The 20,796-nt window shown below is 24.7% G+C and overlaps 6 protein-coding genes across 7 annotated transcripts; 3 read left to right on the top strand and 3 right to left on the bottom strand.

The window, feature by feature from the left end:
* Positions 1–2,968: 2,968 nt before the first annotated feature.
* Positions 2,969–5,172, top strand: LOC122856926 (myrosinase 1-like). The gene is made up of 8 exons (XM_044158843.1): positions 2,969–3,096; positions 3,159–3,241; positions 3,305–3,438; positions 3,530–3,863; positions 3,921–4,263; positions 4,373–4,511; positions 4,579–4,829; positions 4,922–5,172. The coding sequence occupies exons 1-8, from the start codon at positions 3,017–3,019 to the stop codon at positions 5,064–5,066; spliced, it is 1,509 nt and encodes a 502-aa protein (XP_044014778.1). The 5' UTR covers positions 2,969–3,016; the 3' UTR covers positions 5,067–5,172.
* Positions 5,173–5,361: 189 nt separating this feature from the next.
* Positions 5,362–6,495, top strand: LOC122856933 (chymotrypsin-2-like). Its single transcript, XM_044158851.1, has 4 exons — positions 5,362–5,476; positions 5,569–5,885; positions 5,992–6,249; positions 6,316–6,495. The coding sequence occupies exons 1-4, from the start codon at positions 5,434–5,436 to the stop codon at positions 6,463–6,465; spliced, it is 768 nt and encodes a 255-aa protein (XP_044014786.1). The 5' UTR covers positions 5,362–5,433; the 3' UTR covers positions 6,466–6,495.
* Positions 6,496–6,523: 28 nt separating this feature from the next.
* Positions 6,524–8,576, bottom strand: LOC122856927 (putative serine protease K12H4.7). The gene is made up of 4 exons (XM_044158844.1): positions 8,209–8,576; positions 7,965–8,146; positions 7,504–7,875; positions 6,524–7,419 (listed from the first exon to the last, which is right to left on the bottom strand). The coding sequence occupies exons 1-4, from the start codon at positions 8,410–8,412 to the stop codon at positions 6,687–6,689; spliced, it is 1,491 nt and encodes a 496-aa protein (XP_044014779.1). The 5' UTR covers positions 8,413–8,576; the 3' UTR covers positions 6,524–6,686.
* A 140-nt stretch (positions 8,577–8,716) lies between these two features.
* LOC122856925 (uncharacterized protein PFB0145c) lies at positions 8,717–10,932 on the top strand. The gene is made up of 5 exons (XM_044158842.1): positions 8,717–9,061; positions 9,157–9,324; positions 9,395–10,462; positions 10,539–10,628; positions 10,699–10,932. Exons 1-5 carry the CDS (start codon positions 8,849–8,851, stop codon positions 10,747–10,749), a joined length of 1,590 nt encoding a protein of 529 aa, XP_044014777.1. The 5' UTR covers positions 8,717–8,848; the 3' UTR covers positions 10,750–10,932.
* On the bottom strand, positions 10,870–12,087 carry LOC122856934 (peptidyl-prolyl cis-trans isomerase-like). Its single transcript, XM_044158852.1, has 4 exons — positions 11,975–12,087; positions 11,629–11,703; positions 11,376–11,559; positions 10,870–11,279 (listed from the first exon to the last, which is right to left on the bottom strand). The coding sequence occupies exons 2-4, from the start codon at positions 11,695–11,697 to the stop codon at positions 11,035–11,037; spliced, it is 498 nt and encodes a 165-aa protein (XP_044014787.1). The 5' UTR covers positions 11,698–11,703; positions 11,975–12,087; the 3' UTR covers positions 10,870–11,034.
* A 41-nt stretch (positions 12,088–12,128) lies between these two features.
* LOC122856928 lies at positions 12,129–15,267 on the bottom strand. Of its 2 annotated transcripts, XM_044158846.1 has the most exons (5): positions 15,170–15,267; positions 13,428–13,721; positions 12,922–13,368; positions 12,564–12,827; positions 12,129–12,489 (listed from the first exon to the last, which is right to left on the bottom strand). In XM_044158846.1, coding segments are annotated over exons 1-5 (1,155 nt in total). In that variant the 5' UTR covers positions 15,172–15,267; the 3' UTR covers positions 12,129–12,341. The 2 variants fall into 2 exon arrangements, with proteins under 2 accessions (XP_044014781.1, XP_044014780.1); XM_044158845.1 differs by lacking the exon at positions 15,170–15,267 and having other exon boundaries at positions 13,428–14,181.
* Positions 15,268–20,796: the final 5,529 nt, after the last annotated feature.

Here is a 20,796-nt window from a genome sequence, read left to right as displayed (position 1 = left end):
AATACTAATAAATTTGTCAATCATTTGAAACAAAAAAAAAAAAAAAAAACAAATAAAAATTACGTGTTACTAAATAAATATTTATTTGGTTTACTTCCTGATAGTTTAATTTTTTTTCAGACCTATTTCAATCAGTTGTTGATGATCATTCTAGTTAATTTTTTTATTATTTTTACATAATTAAAAAAAAAAAAAATTAAATAATGAATAATTTAATAAAATTATTTATTTTATTATTTTTAATAATTAAAAGTAAGTATTTATTTTTATGATTATAATTTTTATATAATTATTGTATTTTTAATTTTAAAAATTTTTACAGTTTGCCAGTGTAAATTGCCAAAAAAACTTGAAAATGGTATTATTTCTGATATTCAAGATTTTCCATATCAAGTATCGGTACAAAAAAAAGGTGAACATCATTGTGGTGGTGTTATAATTGGATCATATCATATTTTATCAGCAGCTCATTGTTTGACATTAACTAAAAATATGATTGAGCAAGATGTCAGCGTTTTGAGTGGAAGTAATAATTTAGATGATCCATTTTCCGGAGAAAGACATGAAATTATTTTAGTTATTATTCATCCTGAATTTGATATTGAAGCATCTTGGAAAAATGATTTAGCAATTTTTGTGGTTCATTATTATTACTATATTATTATAAAAAATAAATATAATTTGATTTATTTATATTAATGTATTATAAATTTATTTTAGCTAGAAAAGCCAATTATTTTTTCTGCACTTCGACAACCAATTGCTTTGCCAACGAATAATGTAAATATTGGTACTGAAGCAATACTTGTTGGATGGGGTAAAACAAGAATAAAAAATATGGGAATACAATTCAATAGATATTTTCATAAACTTGATATGTACGTTATCACTAATGATTTTTGTCAAAGTATTTATGCCAATGAAATTAGTGATACGCACTTTTGTTGTTATAGAAACGATAGGCAAAGCCTTGTAGAGGTAATTTATACAATTTGATAATATTATTTTGTATTTTTAAGTGGCAAACGTTTTTTTTTTTTTAATATATCAAGGAATTTTTTTTCACCAGGGTGATAGTGGTAGTCCACTTGTCCATAATGGAATTGTCTTTGGAATCGTACAAGGTGGCTCACCAGAATTTCCAACCATTTTTCAAAATGTTTATTTTTTTGTTCCTTGGATCAAGAGTGTCATGTTAAAATATAAATAATAAATAAATATTTTTTTTTTGTAAAAATTTCATCATTTTAATTGTTTTATCAAAATTTTTTTTTTTCTTTTACATATACTTGTATATTTCTTGGAATAAAATAAATTTACAATAATTGTTTTTATTGTAAAGAGAAAAAAAAAAAATGTTATTAATATGCTTTTTATTTTAAAAATTTAATTAATAAAAATTATCATTTCAAACAATGTAAAACAAATAAAAAAAAATTTTTTATTTCGAAATATTTTATGTGTATCTAGTTTTATTTGTTCTTGTTGATAAGCATTGTAATTTTATAAATCTCACTTTAAAATAATGCTGATAAAAGAATTTTAAAAAATTAGTTTTATATACACATACGATAAAAGTTGAACAATTAATATCTCGAACAGAAGAATATAAAATCAAAATTTTATTTGAAAAAATATTACAATATAATTTAGACACTATTAAAACGATCATGAAAATATTTGTAATATTATTTTCAACAATTTGTATTACCAGTAAGTTTTTGAAAAACAAAAAAAAAGATTATTAATTATTATATGTATTTATTTATTTGAAATAATTTTCAGTTGTCCATGGTAATGATCCAAAAAAAATTATTAAAGGTAATCGAATTAAAATGGATGAATTTCCTTGGATTGTTGCGGTCGGTACACCTGAATTCGAAGTTTGCGGTGGAACTATTTTAAATAATATACATATTCTTACATCAGCACATTGTGTTGTTAACGAACATAATGTTGTTGAAACAACAGTTCAAATTTTGAGTGGTACCAGTGATTTACTCGGTAGAAGAAATGGAATAATTCATCAAGTTGCAATGATATATTATCATGACCAATTTAGACCTCCAACAAATTTTATTTCTGATATTTGTATTTTAGAGGTATTAATTTATTAATAATAAATACACTCACAAATTTTATTGCATTATTAAAATATTTAATTTCAATAGCTTGAAGAGCCAATGGTTTTTTCATCATTACGACAACCAATAGCTCTGCCAACAAATAGCTACATACCTGTTGGAGAAATAATCGAAACAGCTGGTTGGGGTGTATCATCTACTTTGTCTAAAGATTATTCACGTCATCTCAATAAAATTACAATGAATATAACAACATTTGAAAGATGTTATGAAATGTATCCCGGTCAAATTGATGCAACAGTTTTTTGTGCTGAAAAAACTGGAGGTGGTGGTATTGGAATGGTAAACACATTTATATCTAAAAAATAATAAAACAAATAATTTAATTTATTAATTAATTCTCAACAGGGAGACAGTGGTGGCCCAGTTATATATGATAATAAAATTATTGGCATTGTCGATTCTGGTGATGATGTTGATGATGGATCTTCATTGGCAATTTTTACAAAAGTTTATGTTTACATTGATTGGATTAATGCAATTATTGAGAAGCAGTAATTATTAATTTTTATAATTATTACTAATTATACCAAGGGTATTGTTTCGCCTTAAAAAATTGGCAAATCCGGCAAACATCCTGGCCTTGATTATTAGATATATTTATTTATGTACAATTAAAATTTATTAAATAAAAGTGAATATTAAAATTATCAATTTGTTTTATTTGTTTATTTATTTTTCCTTTAAATATGTTTATCACTGATTGTATTTATTAAAAAATTGATTAGTTAAAAAGATTAATTATTATATATATTATTTACGACATTCATATGATAAATAAATAATCTTATCATTTTATTCAATGCCATTTAAAAATTTGACCTAGCTGTTTCAATATAAAAATTGACTCAAAAAATATTAAACAAAAAGAAATGAAGCTCCATTTTTTGCAGTACTTGACAATAATTTTATTATTATTGATAATAAAAAAAGAGCAAATAATTAAAGCATGGTAATAATTAATTTAAATATATATTGTTAATAATTTAAATTTAATAATAATTTATGTTTTAGTAAATATAAAAAAATTCCTGATGGATTTAAAATTGGTGCAGCAACAGCAGCATATCAAATTGAAGGAGGATGGAATATTAGTGGTATGTTTGATATTTCATTTAAACAATAATTTATTTATTTATTATTTTTATATATACATATAGATAAAGGTAAAAATAATTGGGATGAATTTACTAATTCAAAAAGTCATTTAATTCTTGATGGCAGCAATGGAAATAATGCATGTAATTTTTATCATAAATATAAAGAAGATATTCAAATAATAAAAAATGCTAAAGTAAGTGACATTTTTTTCGGATATTATTTTTCAATATATTATCAAGTATCTATTGATTATATTAAATTATTATTATTATTTTTTATTTAAGCTTAATCATTTTCGCTTATCGTTGAGTTGGTCAAGAATTTTGCCAACTGGATTTGCTGATAAAATAAGTCAAGAAGGAGTACAATATTATAAAAATGTTTTAGATGAATTACATGCACAAGGAATTGAGCCATTTGTTACAATAAATCATTTTGATATTCCTCATGTCATTGAAAAAATGGGAGGTTGGACAAATGAATTGATAGTTGATTATTTTGGTGATTATGCAAGAATTGTTTTTCAAGAATTTGGCTCTCGTGTAAAATTTTGGTCGACAATAAATGAGCCATCAATTCTCTGTGAAAGTACTTATCATTTGGGTGTCTTTCCTCCAGGTATAATATATAATTAAATTTATAAAATAATATATTAATATAATATTATTATTAAAGGTATGAAATTAAGGGATATTGGTATGTATATTTGTGGTCATAATGTATTAAAAGCTCATGCTCGAGCTTATCGAATTTACGATGAAGAATTTCGTAAAATACAAAATGGAAAAATTAGTATTGTTTTAAATTGTAATCATTATATTCCTGTTAATGATAATGAAATTGATAGTTGCAAAATTGCACATGGATTTGATTGCGACTGGTTTTCACATCCAATATATTCTAAGAATGGAGATTATCCAAGTATTATGAAAAAAAAAATTTATGAAAGAAGCAAATCACAGGGTTATTTACGTTCAAGACTTCCTGAATTTTCACCCTATTGGATTGACTATATTAAGTAATAATTATTATTTATTTTTCTCCATAAAGCCTCATTTAATTTAATTATTTACATGATCAATATACTAACTCAATTAAATACAAAAAAAAAAACAAATTAATTACAGAGGAACATTTGATTATTTTGGATTAAATCATTACGTAACAAGGATGACAAAAAGTATTGAAAAAAATATTCAAGATGATTCAGGTGTTGTCAAGTTAATAAATGAGACATGGGAAACAACTGGATCAAATGAAAAACAAGTAAGATTAAAATTTTCAAATAAAATCAAAGTAATCTTAATTTAAAAAAAAATAATTTATGTTAAAGGTTGTGCCTGAAGGAATCGGTGGAATATTGCGAAAAATAAAAAATGATTACAACAATCCACCTGTTTATATTTTGGAAAATGGACGGGCGGGATGTGGAAATGAATCAGATATTAATGATATTGATAGAATAAAATATCATTACAGTTACATGAAAGAAGTTCTTTTAGCTGTTAATCGTGATGGTTGTAATGTCAAGGCATATACTGTGTGGAGTTTCATGGATAACTTTGAGTGGGCACGAGGTTACAGGTATACAAATAATTAATTTAAAAATTTATAAACATGTATATAAATTTCTAAATTACACAAAAATTAAAAATATATTTTTTTTATTTTTGCAGTGAACGATATGGACTTGTTTATGTTAATTTTACCGACTCAAATTATACAAGAATACCAAGGCTTTCACTGTCTTGGTTTAGTCATATAATTAAAAATAAAAAATTAATTAATTTTGAAGAATTTAATAGTTTAAATTATGTATAAAAAAAAAAAAATGATTTAATACTGTATTTAATCTAATCATTTATTTAGCCTGTTAGGGTTAATGACACTGACTCGGTTCGTGAATAAAAAGCAATATTAATTTTAATTCTTCTAAATTTTTTATTTTATTTAATATGTAAATATTGTTTTATTCTTGACATACACGTCATTCTCTTAATATTAGGAAATCAAAAAAAAAAAAAAAAATTTGAAACGCGTTTATTTTATAGATAAAAAAATGTTGTACGAAAATAATTTATGATACAGAATTATATTATCAATTAAATGTTAAAAAAGAAGAGAAAAATTAACTCGTCCATTTTTGTTTCGTTTTAAAAAATTTGTTTGATAACTGAATAAAATAAAAATGCCACGTATTATAGTTTGTATTTTATTAATATTAATAACTGGTAAGTATCAATTATATTATTTATTTCTTTGTTTATCTATTTTTAAAAATTGATTCTTGTAATTAATCGTTTGTTTGTTGCTTTTTTTTCAGTGGTACATGGAAAATTGCCAAATAAAATATTTGATGGACATTTTGTAACTGAAAATTATTTTCCATATCTTGTATCAGTTGGAACACCAATTTTTGGCAGTTGTAGTGGTAGTATTATAACACGTCAACATGTTCTCACATCAGCTCACTGTGTTTGTCTAAGAAGAAATATTGTCGAGACAGAAGTATTAGTGTTAAGTGGTACAAATGATTTGCTCGATATAATAAATGGTCAAATTCACGACGTTGAATTGATTATTCTATATGAAACTTACGATCCACCCAGAGAGGTCAATGATGATATTGCAATATTAAAAGTATGTATTAATTTAATGATAATATTTGAGTGTACATTAATTTAAAAAAAATTATTTTACTCTTCAAATAACATCTTAAATATGATATTATATATTTTTTTTTAAGCTTGCTGATCCAATTGAATTTACTATGTATCGACGTCCAATTTCATTGCCAAGCACTGATCATATTCCTCACGGTGAACAAGTAATGATCGGTGGATGGGGTGTTATAAGTCTAAAAACAGATTTTCCATCACGATATTTGAAATATATTTTTTTAAAAATATTAAGTGATAGAGAATGCCAAGCATTATATCCTTCAGAAATTGATTCAACACATTTTTGTGGTGTTACACCCCAGAGACTAGGAGGTGTTACACAAGTAAGTTGTATAAATTCATCATTAATATTTAAATTAATATTCAATAATTAATTAATAATTTAAAAGGGTGACAGCGGTGGACCAGTTGTTTACAATAATGAAATAATTGGTGTTATTACCTCTGCTCAAGATGAGGATGAAGGACCAGCAACATCAGTATTCACCAGAACCTGGCTGTATAAATCATGGATTACCAAAGTAATCAATCAATATTAAGAATTTCGAAAACAAAAAAAAATTAAATTCACTTGGGCTTTGTAATTAATAATGACAATTATTATTGTTTTTTTTTTTTTTTTAAATTTTTATATTTAATTAACACATGAATATTGATAATAATGAATATTAAAACTATTATTATTTGAATATTTATAAAAAATTATTTAAAAAAGAAAAATGAATAGAAAAAAAAAAATATTTAATAAAAAAGAAAATATTTATGATTGTTTTAACCATTGGCCAATTAATTGTCCAACTACTTGTCGTGCTTTGATTAATTCTTGAGGATCTTTTTTACATGCTGGATACATATTTGCACAATGAGCAGTACCATTAATATAAATAGCTGGTACTTGTGGATTTGATGATGTTATTTTTCCAAGTGCATGCCATGGATCAATTGAACCATGAACAAATACAGTATTTGATGTTTTAATATGTAATTCACCATATAATGTATTTGTTCTTTCAATAGCATTTTCAAGAAGATGAATACTATAAAGTGGTCCAAATATATCAACACATTGTTGTATAAAAAAATCAGCTGGAAATGTTTCACTGAATAATTTTGGACGTGCTGTTGATGTTTGAAAAAATCCAAATTCAGTACATGTTTGATATGTCCATTGACGTCCACCTTCAGCCATTTCAGATTTCCATGATACATTTTTTAACTCATCAATCATTTTTGAATATTTATAATCTAAACATGTTTCATTATTTGCTGTTAGAATTAAATTTGATACTTCTGCTAATCTATCAACACTTATTCCATTTTTATTATTTGTTAAAATATCACAGACTGTATCAATTGTAATATTTGATGTTTTTGAACTATTACGATTATCTTTATTATACTGGACAACTTCAGCAAAATTACCAGCAAGTGTTTCATAAAGATTTGATATGTCTTTTTTCTTTGTTTGAACTGGATCAATTTTATCACATAATCTTAAAAATATATTAAATAAATAAAAAGAAATTATAACATCAAGTAAACATAACTCAAAAGAGATGAATTATTTTTATACTTACTTGAATTTATCACTTAAACTTTGTTGTCCAATTCTATGACGTAACATAACATGAATTTGTTGTGTTGCATTGATAATTGTATCAACACATGCCTGTGAATGTGTTCTCAATGAGTCCTCAACAACAACATAATACTGTTGAAAATCAATTTGAGCTAGAAGTGGACCACTTGTTGATACAGCACCATGAACTAAATGTGGATATTTCATTCTCATCCAGGCAGCAAGTGAGCCAGGATAAGAACCACCAAATACAATCCATTTACTATCTTTTGGTATTTGATTTAAATGTGTCATTCCAGTTATAAAATATGCCAAATCAGCAAGTGCTTGTTCTGAAGATAAATACTTGAGATTTTTAACACTCAAGTCACTAAAAAGACAATTTATAAATAAATTTATAAATAGAACAAGATTATGATGAATAATAAAAATTAATTATTATTGTTATCATCAACTCACGCAGTTGGATGACTCTTGCCATAGTATCTATGCTCCAATTGAAAACACATTGCTTGATATTGTTTAGCATATTCAATCCATTGACCCTCCAGCATCCATTTAGCACTTGCTTCACCTTCACCGCCAATCATCAAGAAAATTGGTCCACCATGTTTGTAATTTTCAGCATTTTTAAAGTATCTCTAGATATAATAATTAATTAAATAATTTAAATTAAATATAAAAACTTTTTTTATTTAATTACCTGTTGCCATGTTTGCATATTTGTTGGATCAAAATGATCTAAATTTTGTTGAAACCACATATCTTCTGGTAGCTCATATTCTTTAGATAAAATTGGAGCACCAATATTACCATTTTTACTTTTTCCACGTAAAAATGAACGCCATCCAAATATACAATCAAAATTACAAATAATAATTAAACAAAATATTATTAAAATTTTCATTTTTATGTGATACAAAATGAATTAATAAGTATGCTTTAATTTTATTAAAAAATTTTTTATCTTATTCAAGTGGAGTGTTTCTTAATGATAAAAAAATATGCAAGCTTTGAATTTGGATAAAGAGTAATCGGATCGTCTGCTTTATATTTATTATTATTTATATATATTGTTGTTATTTCAATCTTTTATGAATTTTTTGTTTATTTTTTATTTTTTTAATTATATTATCGATAAAGTAGATGACTGATGTGTTAATAGCGCCACTAATATTGAACTACAATTAATAAATAACAAAGATGGATGCCAAAATTTAGAGAGAGATTCCTATTCCAAGTTCCTTTTATATATCTAAAATCTATTTTGTTTATTATTATCAAAATATCAGTGTATATTTTTGACATTTATAACTGGAGAAAAGAAACGAAATTGAAACAGCATGGCTATATCTGATAATCAACAACAACAGCAACTACAAGAAAACATAGATAATTGTTATTTGTTAAAATGGCCTGATCATAATGATTATATGTTATCAGTGGCATCACAATTATTCAAAGAAAATTCAATGGTTGATGTGACACTGGTTGTTGATGGTGAACATATTTATGCACATCGTATTGTACTTTGTTCATACAGCACATTATTTCAAGTATGTTGATAAACAAATCATGTTTTTATTTTTATTTATTTATTATCTTATTGATAAGTTAATTATTTAATAATAATATGTTATTAAATTATTAGGATTTATTAAATGATGCTAAAGATGATAATCCAACAATAATAATATGTGGTATCAGTGCTCATGATGTCAGGCTTATAATTGATTGGTGTTATTCTGGAAAATTTCCAGATGATCTTAAAAGTTTTCAAGAAGCTGCATTTTTATTTCAAATTGATGTCATAATTAAAGTATGTTTAATTATTAATTTATATAAAAATATATTAATATCATTGATTAACTGGCCTTTTGTTTTTTTAGCTTGATGAAATTAATGATGATGATAATGATGATGTTGTTGGTGCTGATACTACAACGTTAATTACAAAGGATATATGTGATGATTCTCAAGAAGCCTTGGGTGAATTTATATCATCAGATAATGAAGAAATATTAGATGAAACATTTAATATACAAAATGAGATTAATGATAATAATGATAATAATGATGATACTGATAATTATAATGATGAAATAAATGATAATGAACAAGAAGAGCCACAAAATAATATAATAAATGAAATACAATTAAATAATGATACAATTAATAAAAAAAAAAAACGTAGAAAAGAACATTTAAAACGTGAATACAGTAAAGAAATGTTAGAATCAGCATTAAAAGATATAAAAAATGGTATGTCATTAATTGAAGCAGCATCTAAAAATGGTATACCACGTTCAACATTATATATGCGTGCTAAAACAATGCAAATACCATTACATGCACCAAGAAATGAATATTCAGCAGAAACTATGGATGGTGCAATATCAGCTGTATTAAAAGGTTCATCATTACAAAATGCATCTGAAATATTTAGAATACCAAAAACAGTATTATGGAGAAGAATACAAAAAGATGGTTATCGTATTATTAGAACTGATAAAAAAAAAATATATGCATCAGAAAAAAGAAAAGCTGCTATTGAAGCATTAAAAAGAGGTGAAAATTTAACAAAAGTATCAATTGAATATAAAGTACCAAAAACAACATTATTTAGAGATAAAGCAAGACTTATTGATGAAGGAAAATTACCAAGTTCATTTTGGAAAAAAAGAAAAACAGCTAATGAAGCATATAAAAAAGCTCAACTTGAAGAAGCTGTTGCTGCATGTAAAAATGATAAATTATCACAAGCTGCTGCATCAATAAAATATGGTATACCAAAAACAACAATATGGAGAAGATTACAACATTTTAATAATAATAAAAAAAAAAATAAACAACAAAATATTATTAACAGTGAAAATAATACTAATAATAAACAAATTGAAAATGAAATTATTGATATAAATGCAATTGATGATGAAAATGATTATTCAATATGTGGTGTAAGTTTATGTATTATTTATTTTATTATTATCTTTTTTTGTCTTTAATTAATTATTTTTTGTATTTAATTTTTAGACTTCTGATATTTCTATTGCCTATATTGATAATGATACTGAAATTCCTCAAAATGGAATTATTCTAGAAGGTGTTGAACATATTGATGAGGTGAATAACAAAATTATTAATTATCTTTTTTAAATTAATATAAATATTATCATTTTAATCTTGTCAACAGGTTCATGATGAAGAATATACTTCTATAATTAGTCTTGATGATGATTCATGACTGAAAGCTGAATAAAACAAAGTATATGTGAAATATATAAATTAATATAAATATTATTTTTATCAACATTAAATCAATTTAAATAATAACAAAAAAAAAAACACGAATAAATATATATACTGTGTATTGTGATGGACATTTATTAATTTGAAAATAAAAATACATTCAAAATTTTAATTCAAATCATGTATTATTATTTTTATTATTTTTGAAATGTAACAGAGGAAAGTATATAGTAGAATAAAAAAAAAAGAAGTTTTTTCAAAATATTAAATTGTTTTTAATTTATGAAAGTTGTCCACAATCAGCAATGACAATTTTTTTTGATGTCTTGCCACTTTGGGTGCCATAACCTTCGAGTTGTTTAACAACATCCATACCCTCAACAACTTGGCCAAAAACAACATGAGCATTGTCCAACCAGCTTGTTTTAACTGTTGTAATGAAAAATTGAGAACCATTGGTATTTTTACCAGCATTAGCCATTGACAATACACCAGGTCCAGTATGTTTCAAGTCAAAGTTTTCATCTAAAAAAAAAAATGTAAATATTATAAATAACATAATTAAAACAATAACTATTTTTTTTTTAAATGATAAATTAATTATTGTGGTTATAAATTTACCTTCAAATTTACGTCCATAGATTGATTTTCCACCAGTTCCATCATGATTAGTGAAATCACCACCTTGGCACATGAAATTTGGAATAATACGATGGAAAATACTGCCTTTGTAACCAATACCCTTTTCACCAGTACACAATGCACGGAAATTTTCAGCTGTTTTTGGAACAACATCACTTCTGAGCTGTAAGTTTTTTATTTTAATTAATTAATTGTCCAAAGATATTTTATGTTAATATAAATAATTAATTACCTCAATGACAATACGACCGGCTGGTTGATTGTCAACAGTCATGTCGAAGAAAACTCTTGGTAAACCCATCTTGATCTTTAATTAAACAAAATTAAATTTACAATTAATATCAAACAATTAATAGAAAGAGAGAAATAATAAAATGGCTTATGTGTGGAAGTTTCTGGAATAGACGATGGCTTGTTTAATAGAGATAATTATGAAATTTTTTTCGAGATTTATAGAGATAATTTTTAATGAAATATTGAAAAAGATTAATAATTTAATTAAAACAATAAAATAGGATAATTTTTATGCAAGTATATTTTTAAATAGTGAAAAGATAATTTATTTTGTATTTTCTTACTTTTTTTCAATATGCCGGTGATGAGCAGGTATGAATAAATGATAATATTGGATAAATCTGGTGGCTTCTGGCGTCGCGTCGTCTTCTCTCTCTTTTTATTATTATTATTATTACGAATGTCAATGTCGAGAGAGAGAGAAGAGAGACGAGAATTCTCAATACACGACATCTTTATGAAATATTTCGAAATATTTTTAATTCGAAATTACAATAATTCAATAATTTGTTTTTCGAAATATTTATTTATCGAAAAAAATATAATTTATAATACAATAATTTTTTCGTAATTTAATTTCATTTAAAAAAATATTTACAAATGATTTAAAATTACTTGAAAAAAATTAAAATTTAAGAGAATTTATTTTTATTATGTGTTCATTGACTTTGTTGATTTTTTTTGTAATTCAGCATGTTTATTTTCATCATAATTATTTGCTGCATCAACATTACGTATTACTTTTTCATTCATATAATTTCGTATCCCAGGAATTCGAAATAAATACAAAAATAAAGTTCTGAAAATTTAATAAAAAAATTTAGTTAAATTAATTAAAAGTTTTAAAAAAAAAAATAGATATGAAATACTCACTTTGTTAGTCGATATTTGGCGTAAGATAATAAACTCATTGAAGATTGAAATCTTGGCATTTTACAATTTAATATATTACACAAGTAAAATAAAGAAGTGTCATAATCTAAACCCGGTGTATAATATCCAATACCTTCAATGAGACATCTCATCATATGTTCCCATTCTGGAGTGACATTTCTAAATAGAGGTTTTGCCCAAAATTCCAAAAGATCATTTGAACGATCTCTAATTTCTGTCAAACTACCTTGACAAAAATTATATCTAAAACAGAAAACAAATAATAAAAAAAGTAGATAAATAAATAAATAAACAGCAGCTGCAATAAGTCATAAATTTAATTTAATAAATTAATTACTTATCATCAATACCAAGACGATATCCAATTCCTCTCCACATGTGACAAAATGCATCAAGATCTTCATCTTTTGCATCATGAATACCAAAATATTCTGGATAACTAATTGTAAATCCAATAAATGCCCAATGTGTTATTGACATTTCAGTTTGATTTAATCCTTTTATTTTATTTAAACGATATGCATCCGATGTAAATGGACACTGTCCAATTTTAGGAGCTTCACAACAATCACGAAAATCATCAATTGTTATATTTGTTTTTTTTGATAAAGCAGGTATTATTTTAGCAGCATTATCAATTTCATTTTTAGTTAATTTTTCTAATCTATTTCTAACATTTCCATGCATTTTTCTGACAATTTCTATGTCATTATATCCTGGTGTTCCTTTTTTCCAAATATCACTTGTATACCAATTTCTCACTCTATTTCCAGTTGACAAGAATCTGTCAAATATTCGAAATTTAATTTAGAATAATATTAAAATAATTATATGTAATTTTACCTTTTAAATGCTTCATAAGGTTTTGATGAATTTTGAGTCATTATAATGGGTTTCAAACCCTCCTCAAATGAATATAAAACAAATAAAGATAACATCTCAGCAAAACTTATACCAAATAAATTATCCATAGCAAAACGTTGACCTTTTAAAAATTTATCATGATCAAGCCAATCTGGTATGTCATCTGCATTTCTACCACAATCACCGGGTAGTGTTATTCCAGTTGTCAAGGGAACAAGTGTTTTTGGTAAATTTGGATAATTAGCTTCAATTAATTCTTCAAAATATTTTTGCCTGTCAAAATTTTTATTCAATTTATCATCATTTTCAATTGATGATATTGATTCTTCAATAATTTTTTGTACATCAGGATTTAATAATATTTCAATTAGTATATTATTATTTTTTAAATCACTTAAAATATTGAGTTTATTTATTTTAAAATCTGAATTGATTTTGTAATTTTCACTTGTGATGTTTTCAAATGATTTTAGATCATTTTTTTCATTGACATTTGTCAAGTTTTCCACAATTATTGTCGTCATTGTTTGATATAATAATTTTTATTTTTAATTTATAGTTTTATTTTTAAATTTAATTGAGCTAATTTAAAAAATAATACAGAAATTTTTAAACTAATGCTTCAACACTGCAACGATGTACTTTCAGCAAATAACTGCAAATAAAAATCTTATGATTCTTGTCCAGAGACTCTCCGACAAATAGACTCCCTACTCAGATATCAAATTTATATAAACCAATAGTGACTTTAGTCTCTCTACATAACAACTTTATTATTTTTATTTTTTTAATTTTTGCAAAATACATGCTGACGTATAAACAAGTTGTTTTTCAACGAAAATTTTTTATCGTTCATTTGAATTTTGATAAAAAAATGTTGTTTTGATTATTTTAAAAAATAAAGGATCATTTACATTATAATGACAACATGACGTATGGTGTTAATTAATTCATTTTTTTTTTATAAAAATAAGAAAAAAAAACAAAACGATCAACAACAATGTAATCACTTTTATTTTTCATTCTTACTTTGGACTTGATTTTTTATTCATGGTCATAACTATTTTTAAAACTAAATCTATAATTTTATTTCAATAGTAAATTAAACGTATGATACATTTTGTAAATGATTTAGTTTAAATCGATTTATATAATACATGTATGTTATTGATAATTTAATATTTGCAAGAAAATCAATTAATATTATCAAGGATTACTTGTTGAGTATACTGACCTTCATAAATACTGTCAGCTAAAATAATTTATATACTTTTATTGTTAAATTGTTTATATTTTTCTTATATAAATGAATTATTTTATTAAGAAAAATATTTCCTCAATGTTTTATTATTGTCTTGTATATAGTTGATGGTTGAGTAGAGAAAAAAAAATATAAACTTTAACAAAGTCTAATTGCACAGCTACCACGCAATGCAATTTGCATTTTTTCTACTCAGTAAGAGAAGTATCTGTATGTTGCTATTACGTAACAATCCCGGAAAACAATTATGTCCTAATAATTTTCTATTTGTTTGTTTTTTTTTAAAAAAAAAAAAAAATGAAAGCTACGTATTTTTAAATACGTATATAAATATTTTTTATAATATATTAATTATAAAACTATCTATTTTGTTTATAATGAAAATCTAAATGAAAATAATCAAGTTTATATATTGTTTATAATAATGTTTTTTTTTTCTGATTACAAGGTCATAACTTACATTTTTCAATGGACTAATCCAGAAGGAATAATAAACCGGTTTGAAGGACTGATCACTTGGTATCCTTGTTGACTGATCACTGCTCAAGTTGAGCTATCTAAAAAGTTGTTTATACTGGTTTATACTATAGCGAATTTATTGCAAACCGCAATATCGACCCTGGTGATGGACAAACCTAGGTCAGGGTTACAACAAGTACGTTTATTAAATCCATGGAAACATAAACAAACATTGAAATAATAAGATATAATTTATGTATTATTTTTTAATTGATATTTGTATTTTTTAATTAGATTCTAAATTATTGATAGGATTATTAAAATATTTATCGATCATTATATATTCATGTTTATAACATGACACTTGACTGTTTGCATGTACATAGTTGTAGTGATGACTGTCAATATGATAAATGCGATAGAAAAAATAAGTTTTTTTTTGTACAACATAAATCGTGTTATTATTATACAACAAGGAAATCGCATATTATTCCTTCTCGTAAATTACATCAAAAACGTGAACAACCAAATTATAAATTTCAATAGAAAGGATATAAATTTTATGAATGAATTTAGGTTTGAGTAAATATATAAAATGAATGATGATGATAAATTAAAAACTGGCAGTTTATATAGTTTCTTTGGATTTCGTTTACAGAATTAAGTATCAATTCAATTTATTAAATTTAAATTTCAGAAATAAGTGATGTATTTGAATTGATACTTGTTCAAATAATTAACATGATTTAAAAAAATAAAGAAGAAGTTCCGAAAATACCGCTCCAGTCATTCTGTAATCCTGATAAGAATGAATTTTTTTTTTTCAAAATTTGAATTTCTTTTATAAGTTGAAAGAAAAAAAGATGTAGATTCGAATAATAAGAACATCGAATACCTCTTCGCTTATTCTACACTCCTGTTCGAGAATAAATTTTTTTTTTATTTTTTGATATATTTTTTTAGGATTTTCATTTTTTTTTTTAATATTAAGAAAACAGGAAGGACAGGTAGTAAGCTATGAATAAAAACAAATACCTCTTCGCCTGTTGTATATTCCTGTTCAAATAGAAATTGTTTTTTTTTATTTTTTCATCTTTTTATTGGAGAATTTAAATTTTTTTTAAAAATAACAAGAAAACAGAAAGTACAGGAGGTAAACCATAAATAAATCCAAATACCTCTTCGTCATTCTATATTCCTGTTCAAAGAAAAATTTTATTATTTCATATTTTTATTACAGAATTTAAAATTTTATTACAGGATCATAGAATAAGCAAAGAGGTATTTTATTGAATTCCTAGTTCACCTCTTATGTTACCTGCTCTCCTGATATTTTAAAAATAAATTTTATGCAGGATCATAACAGGATCATAGAACAGGCAAAGAGGTAATTCATTTTATTTCTAGATCACCTCCTGCGTTACCTGCTCTCCTGATATTTTGAAAATAAATTTTATTTATTAAAAATCAATTAGAAAAAAAATAGTGGCGAGTCTAATTTTTTAACAGGATCATAGAACAGGCAAAGAGGTATTTTATTTTATTTCTAGTTCACCTCCTGCGTTACCTGCTCTCCTGATATTTCAAAAATAAATTTTATTTTATTGAAATCAATTAGAAAAAAAATAGTGGCGAGTCTAATTTTTTAACAGGATCATAGAACAGGCAAAGAGGTATTTTATTTTATTTCTAGATCACCTCCTGCGTTACCTGCTCTCCTGATATTTTGAAAATAAATTTTATTTTATTGAAATCAATTAGAAAAAAAATAGTGGCGAGTCTAATTTTTTAACAGGATCATAGAACAGGCAAAGAGGTATTTTATTTTATTTCTAGTTCACCTCCTGCGTTACCTGCTCTCCTGATATTTTGAAAATAAATTTTATTTATTAAAAATCAATTAGAAAAAAAATAGTGGCGAGTCTAATTTTTTAACAGGATCATAGAACAGGCAAAGAGGTATTTTGTACAATTTCTAGATCACCTCCTGCGTTACCTGCTCTCCTGATATTTTGAAAATAAATTTTATTTATTAAAAATCAATTAGAAAAAAAATAGTGGCGAGTCTAATTTTTTAACAGGATCATAGAACAGGCAAAGAGGTATCTTATGTAATTTCCAGTTCACTTCCTATGTTACCTGCTCTCCTGATATTTCAAAAATAAATTTTATTTATTAAAAATCAATTAGAAAAAAAATAGTGGCGAGTCTAATTTTTTAACAGGATCATAGAATGAGCAAAGAGGTATTTTATTTTATTTCTAGTTCACCTCCTGCGTTACCTGCTCTCCTGATATTTCGAAAATAAATTTTATTTTATTGAAATCAATTAGAAAAAAAATAGTGGCGACATTAATTTTTTAACAGGATCATAGAACAGGCAAAGAGGTATTTTATTTTATTTCTAGATCACCTCCTGCGTTACCTGCTCTCCTGATATTTTGAAAATAAATTTTATTTTATTGAAATCAATTAGAAAAAAAATAGTGGCGACATTAATTTTTTAACAGGATCATAGAACAGGCAAAGAGGTATTTTATTTTATTTCTAGATCACCTCCTGCGTTACCTGCTCTCCTGATATTTCAAAAATAAATTTTATTTTGTTGAAATCAATTAGAAAAAAAATAGTGGCGAGTCTAATTTTTTAACAGGATCATAGAACAGGATCATAGAACAGGCAAAGAGGTATTTTATTTTATTTCTAGATCACCTCCTGCGTTACCTGCTCTCCTGATATTTTGAAAATAAATTTTATTTATTAAAAATCAATTAGAAAAAAAATAGTGGCGAGTCTAATTTTTTAACAGGATCATAGAACAGGCAAAGAGGTATTTTGTACAATTTCTAGATCACCTCCTGCGTTACCTGCTCTCCTGATATTTCAAAAATAAATTTTATTTTATTGAAATCAATTAGAAAAAAAATAGTGGCGAGTCTAATTTTTTAACAGGATCATAGAACAGGCAAAGAGGTATTTTAATTTATTTCTAGTTCACCTCCTGAGTTACCTGCTCTCCTGATATTTTGAAAATAAATTTTATTTATTAAAAATCAATTAGAAAAAAATGTTGTTATAACGAAATCGTTTCCCGTTGAAAATTGAAAATTTTCAAAACTCCGGCGAATACGGGTTTTTTAATTACGAAACCATATTTATCATTATTATTATTATACATAATATATTTTTTTTAAAAATATTTATTTGAATATAAATATTGTACACAATAATAACAATGATAACATTTGAACCTAACCTCAATATAACATGTATATATTTTTAACTATATACAATATACATATGTATATTTGTTGTTTCTTTTCTAGTTGTAATTTAATTTTTAAAAAAATTTAAAAAAGTTAACAGTTATCTTATTTTTCTACTTAGATCAAAAACTTTTACTATTTTTATTTTTTTAAATTTTATTCTTACTATTTAAATGAAAGATCGATGAAAAGAAATACCGGCTTACCGATCGAAATATATTTTTTGATTGGCGCATGCGTACAAACTTTTTATTTAGAAGAAATTGTTGTACAAATTGGTAATTTGTTTGGACAACCGATAACTTTTGAATAAATAAACGCAAAAATTATGTTGCATTCAAAAAAATTTTTTATAAAAATTGCCACAGCCAGGATATGATAGAACTTCCAAGTACAACTTTTAAAGGTCCTTATTCATTACAAAAGTTCGCGATGACACCTATTATTATAAAACAATCGTCTTACAAATCAAAAATGGGTGGTTTTGATATTTCTAAACATAGCCTTGGCTGTAGAGATTTTGATGAGGAAAATTTTAAGACCAAATATAACTCTGTGAGATAATTTTTAAAAGATTATAGAAGTGTCTAAAACACAAATTCTGATATTCTGTTAATTAACAAATTTCTAGCAACAATAAAAAAAAAAAAAAATCGTAATTTTGTAGAGTTTTAAAAAACAAACAACCTGGCAAAAAATTGCATCCATGATTTGTTCTTAGTTTTCTTAATATATCGAGTTTAAAATTTTTTCATTATCTATTTTTTATTAACAATTAACTAACTAATAATCCAAAATTTTTCTTTCATATCCTTGGCTGTAGATCTTTTCAAAACCTTTAATTTAAGCCTATTTCAAACTCTCTATCTTAAATAGTTTAGAAGATATGAACATTATTTATTTTTTGCCAGTGATTTCAATACGTAAGGCTTCGCCTCCGTAAAAAAATAGTGGCGAGTCTAATTTTTTAACAGGATCATAGAACAGGCAAAGAGGTATTTCATTTTATTTCTAGATCACCTCCTGCGTTACCTGCTCTCCTGATATTTTGAAAATAAATTTTATTTATTAAAAATCAATTAGAAAAAAAATAGTGGCGAGTCTAATTTTTTAACAGGATCATAGAACAGGATCATAGAACAGGCAAAGAGGTATTTTATTTTATTTCTAGATCACCTCCTGCGTTACCTGCTCTCCTGATATTTTGAAAATAAATTTTATTTCATAAAAATCAATTAGAAAAAAAATAGTGGCGAGTCTAATTTTTTAACAGGATCATAGAACAGGCAAAGAGGTATTTTGTACAATTTCTAGATCACCTCCTGCGTTACCTGCTCTCCTGATATTTTGAAAATAAATTTTATTTATTAAAAATCAATTAGAAAAAAAATAGTGGCGAGTCTAATTTTTTAACAGGATCATAGAACAGGCAAAGAGGTATTTTATTTTATTTCTAGATCACCTCCTGCGTTACCTGCTCTCCTGATATTTCGAAAATAAATTTTATTTTATTGAAATCAATTAGAAAAAAAATAGTGGCGAGTCTAATTTTTTAACAGGATCATAGAATGAGCAAAGAGGTATTTTATGTAATTTCCAGTTTACCTCTTATGTTACCTGCTCTCCTGATATTTTGAAAATAAATTTTATTTTTTGTAAAACACCTAGAATGAAAATAGTGAATAAGGTTTAATATATGTTTTCAAATACTCTAAGGTTTTTCTTTTTTCTTTCAACGACAAATGTATTACATAACTTAGAAACAATATTCTTATTCGCTTTATTTATCACACACCAATATACAAAAAAAGAATATAAGATATTCAGATATTACATACTACTAAATTTTTTTTCTCAATAAAGATAGGTAGAGTATTTTACAAGAGGAAGTTCAAGAATGTTATGTTTTTTTTTGTTTTGTCATTTTATTTTTTTTTTCTATTACATTTTTATTTCTCGCATTTATTTATATATATATTTCTTTTGTTTTTATTAAATGCATTGCAATATGCAACAAAAGAGAAAGAAAAAAAAAATTGTAACGAAAATTTAAATACAACAGAAATTGGCACAGAAATTCTTTGTAGAGAAGATTATTTTCTACGCTCTCTTTAAAGATGTATATATATACTTTTAAATAATTGTTTCTTATAGAAATCTTTTTCTATTTACTCTTCCATTTTATCAACTGTATTCATTATACAAGATAAAAGTCTGTGATTAATTTATAATTAAAAAAAGTCTCCGCAAAGTTTGCCTTTTCTATATTGCCAAATTAATGTTTTCATTTAAATCATTTTATTTCGAATTGATTTTAATTTTTTTTTTATATTCAAACTATTGATTTTCCAAATCATATAAT

The sequence above is a fragment of the Aphidius gifuensis genome, linkage group LG5 (assembly GCF_014905175.1).
Source record: "Aphidius gifuensis isolate YNYX2018 linkage group LG5, ASM1490517v1, whole genome shotgun sequence".
Classification (NCBI taxonomy): Eukaryota; Metazoa; Arthropoda; class Insecta; order Hymenoptera; family Braconidae; genus Aphidius; species Aphidius gifuensis.
Note: the sequence above shows the minus strand (reverse complement) of the source record. Positions and strands in the feature narration are given on the sequence as shown.

Excerpts from the sequence above, each read along its gene's own strand:
- LOC122856926 (XM_044158843.1), top strand. The coding sequence starts at position 3,017 with ATGAAGCTCCATTTTTTGCAGTACTTGACAATAATTTTATTATTATTG. Across the intron at positions 3,097-3,158 it reads GAGCAAATAATTAAAGCATG|TAAATATAAAAAAATTCCTG; the intron begins GTAATAATTAAT and ends TTTATGTTTTAG. Across the intron at positions 3,864-3,920 it reads TTTGGGTGTCTTTCCTCCAG|GTATGAAATTAAGGGATATT; the intron begins GTATAATATATA and ends TTATTATTAAAG.
- LOC122856933 (XM_044158851.1), top strand. The coding sequence starts at position 5,434 with ATGCCACGTATTATAGTTTGTATTTTATTAATATTAATAACTG. Across the intron at positions 5,886-5,991 it reads ATGATATTGCAATATTAAAA|CTTGCTGATCCAATTGAATT; the intron begins GTATGTATTAAT and ends TTTTTTTTTAAG. Across the intron at positions 6,250-6,315 it reads GACTAGGAGGTGTTACACAA|GGTGACAGCGGTGGACCAGT; the intron begins GTAAGTTGTATA and ends ATAATTTAAAAG.
- LOC122856927 (XM_044158844.1), bottom strand. The coding sequence starts at position 8,412 with ATGAAAATTTTAATAATATTTTGTTTAATTATTATTTGTAATTTTGAT. Across the intron at positions 8,147-8,208 it reads ATATGCAAACATGGCAACAG|AGATACTTTAAAAATGCTGA; the intron begins GTAATTAAATAA and ends TATTATATCTAG. Across the intron at positions 7,876-7,964 it reads GGCAAGAGTCATCCAACTGC|TGACTTGAGTGTTAAAAATC; the intron begins GTGAGTTGATGA and ends TTGTCTTTTTAG.
- LOC122856925 (XM_044158842.1), top strand. The coding sequence starts at position 8,849 with ATGGCTATATCTGATAATCAACAACAACAGCAACTACAAGAAAACATA. Across the intron at positions 9,062-9,156 it reads CATACAGCACATTATTTCAA|GATTTATTAAATGATGCTAA; the intron begins GTATGTTGATAA and ends TTAAATTATTAG. Across the intron at positions 9,325-9,394 it reads AAATTGATGTCATAATTAAA|CTTGATGAAATTAATGATGA; the intron begins GTATGTTTAATT and ends TTGTTTTTTTAG.
- LOC122856934 (XM_044158852.1), bottom strand. The coding sequence starts at position 11,697 with ATGGGTTTACCAAGAGTTTTCTTCGACATGACTGTTGACAATCAACCA. Across the intron at positions 11,560-11,628 it reads CCGGTCGTATTGTCATTGAG|CTCAGAAGTGATGTTGTTCC; the intron begins GTAATTAATTAT and ends AAAAACTTACAG. Across the intron at positions 11,280-11,375 it reads CTATGGACGTAAATTTGAAG|ATGAAAACTTTGACTTGAAA; the intron begins GTAAATTTATAA and ends TTTTTTTTTTAG.
- LOC122856928 (XM_044158845.1), bottom strand. The coding sequence starts at position 13,972 with ATGACGACAATAATTGTGGAAAACTTGACAAATGTCAATGAAAAAAAT. Across the intron at positions 13,369-13,427 it reads CCTTATGAAGCATTTAAAAG|ATTCTTGTCAACTGGAAATA; the intron begins GTAAAATTACAT and ends AATATTTGACAG. Across the intron at positions 12,828-12,921 it reads CGTCTTGGTATTGATGATAA|ATATAATTTTTGTCAAGGTA; the intron begins GTAATTAATTTA and ends TTTCTGTTTTAG.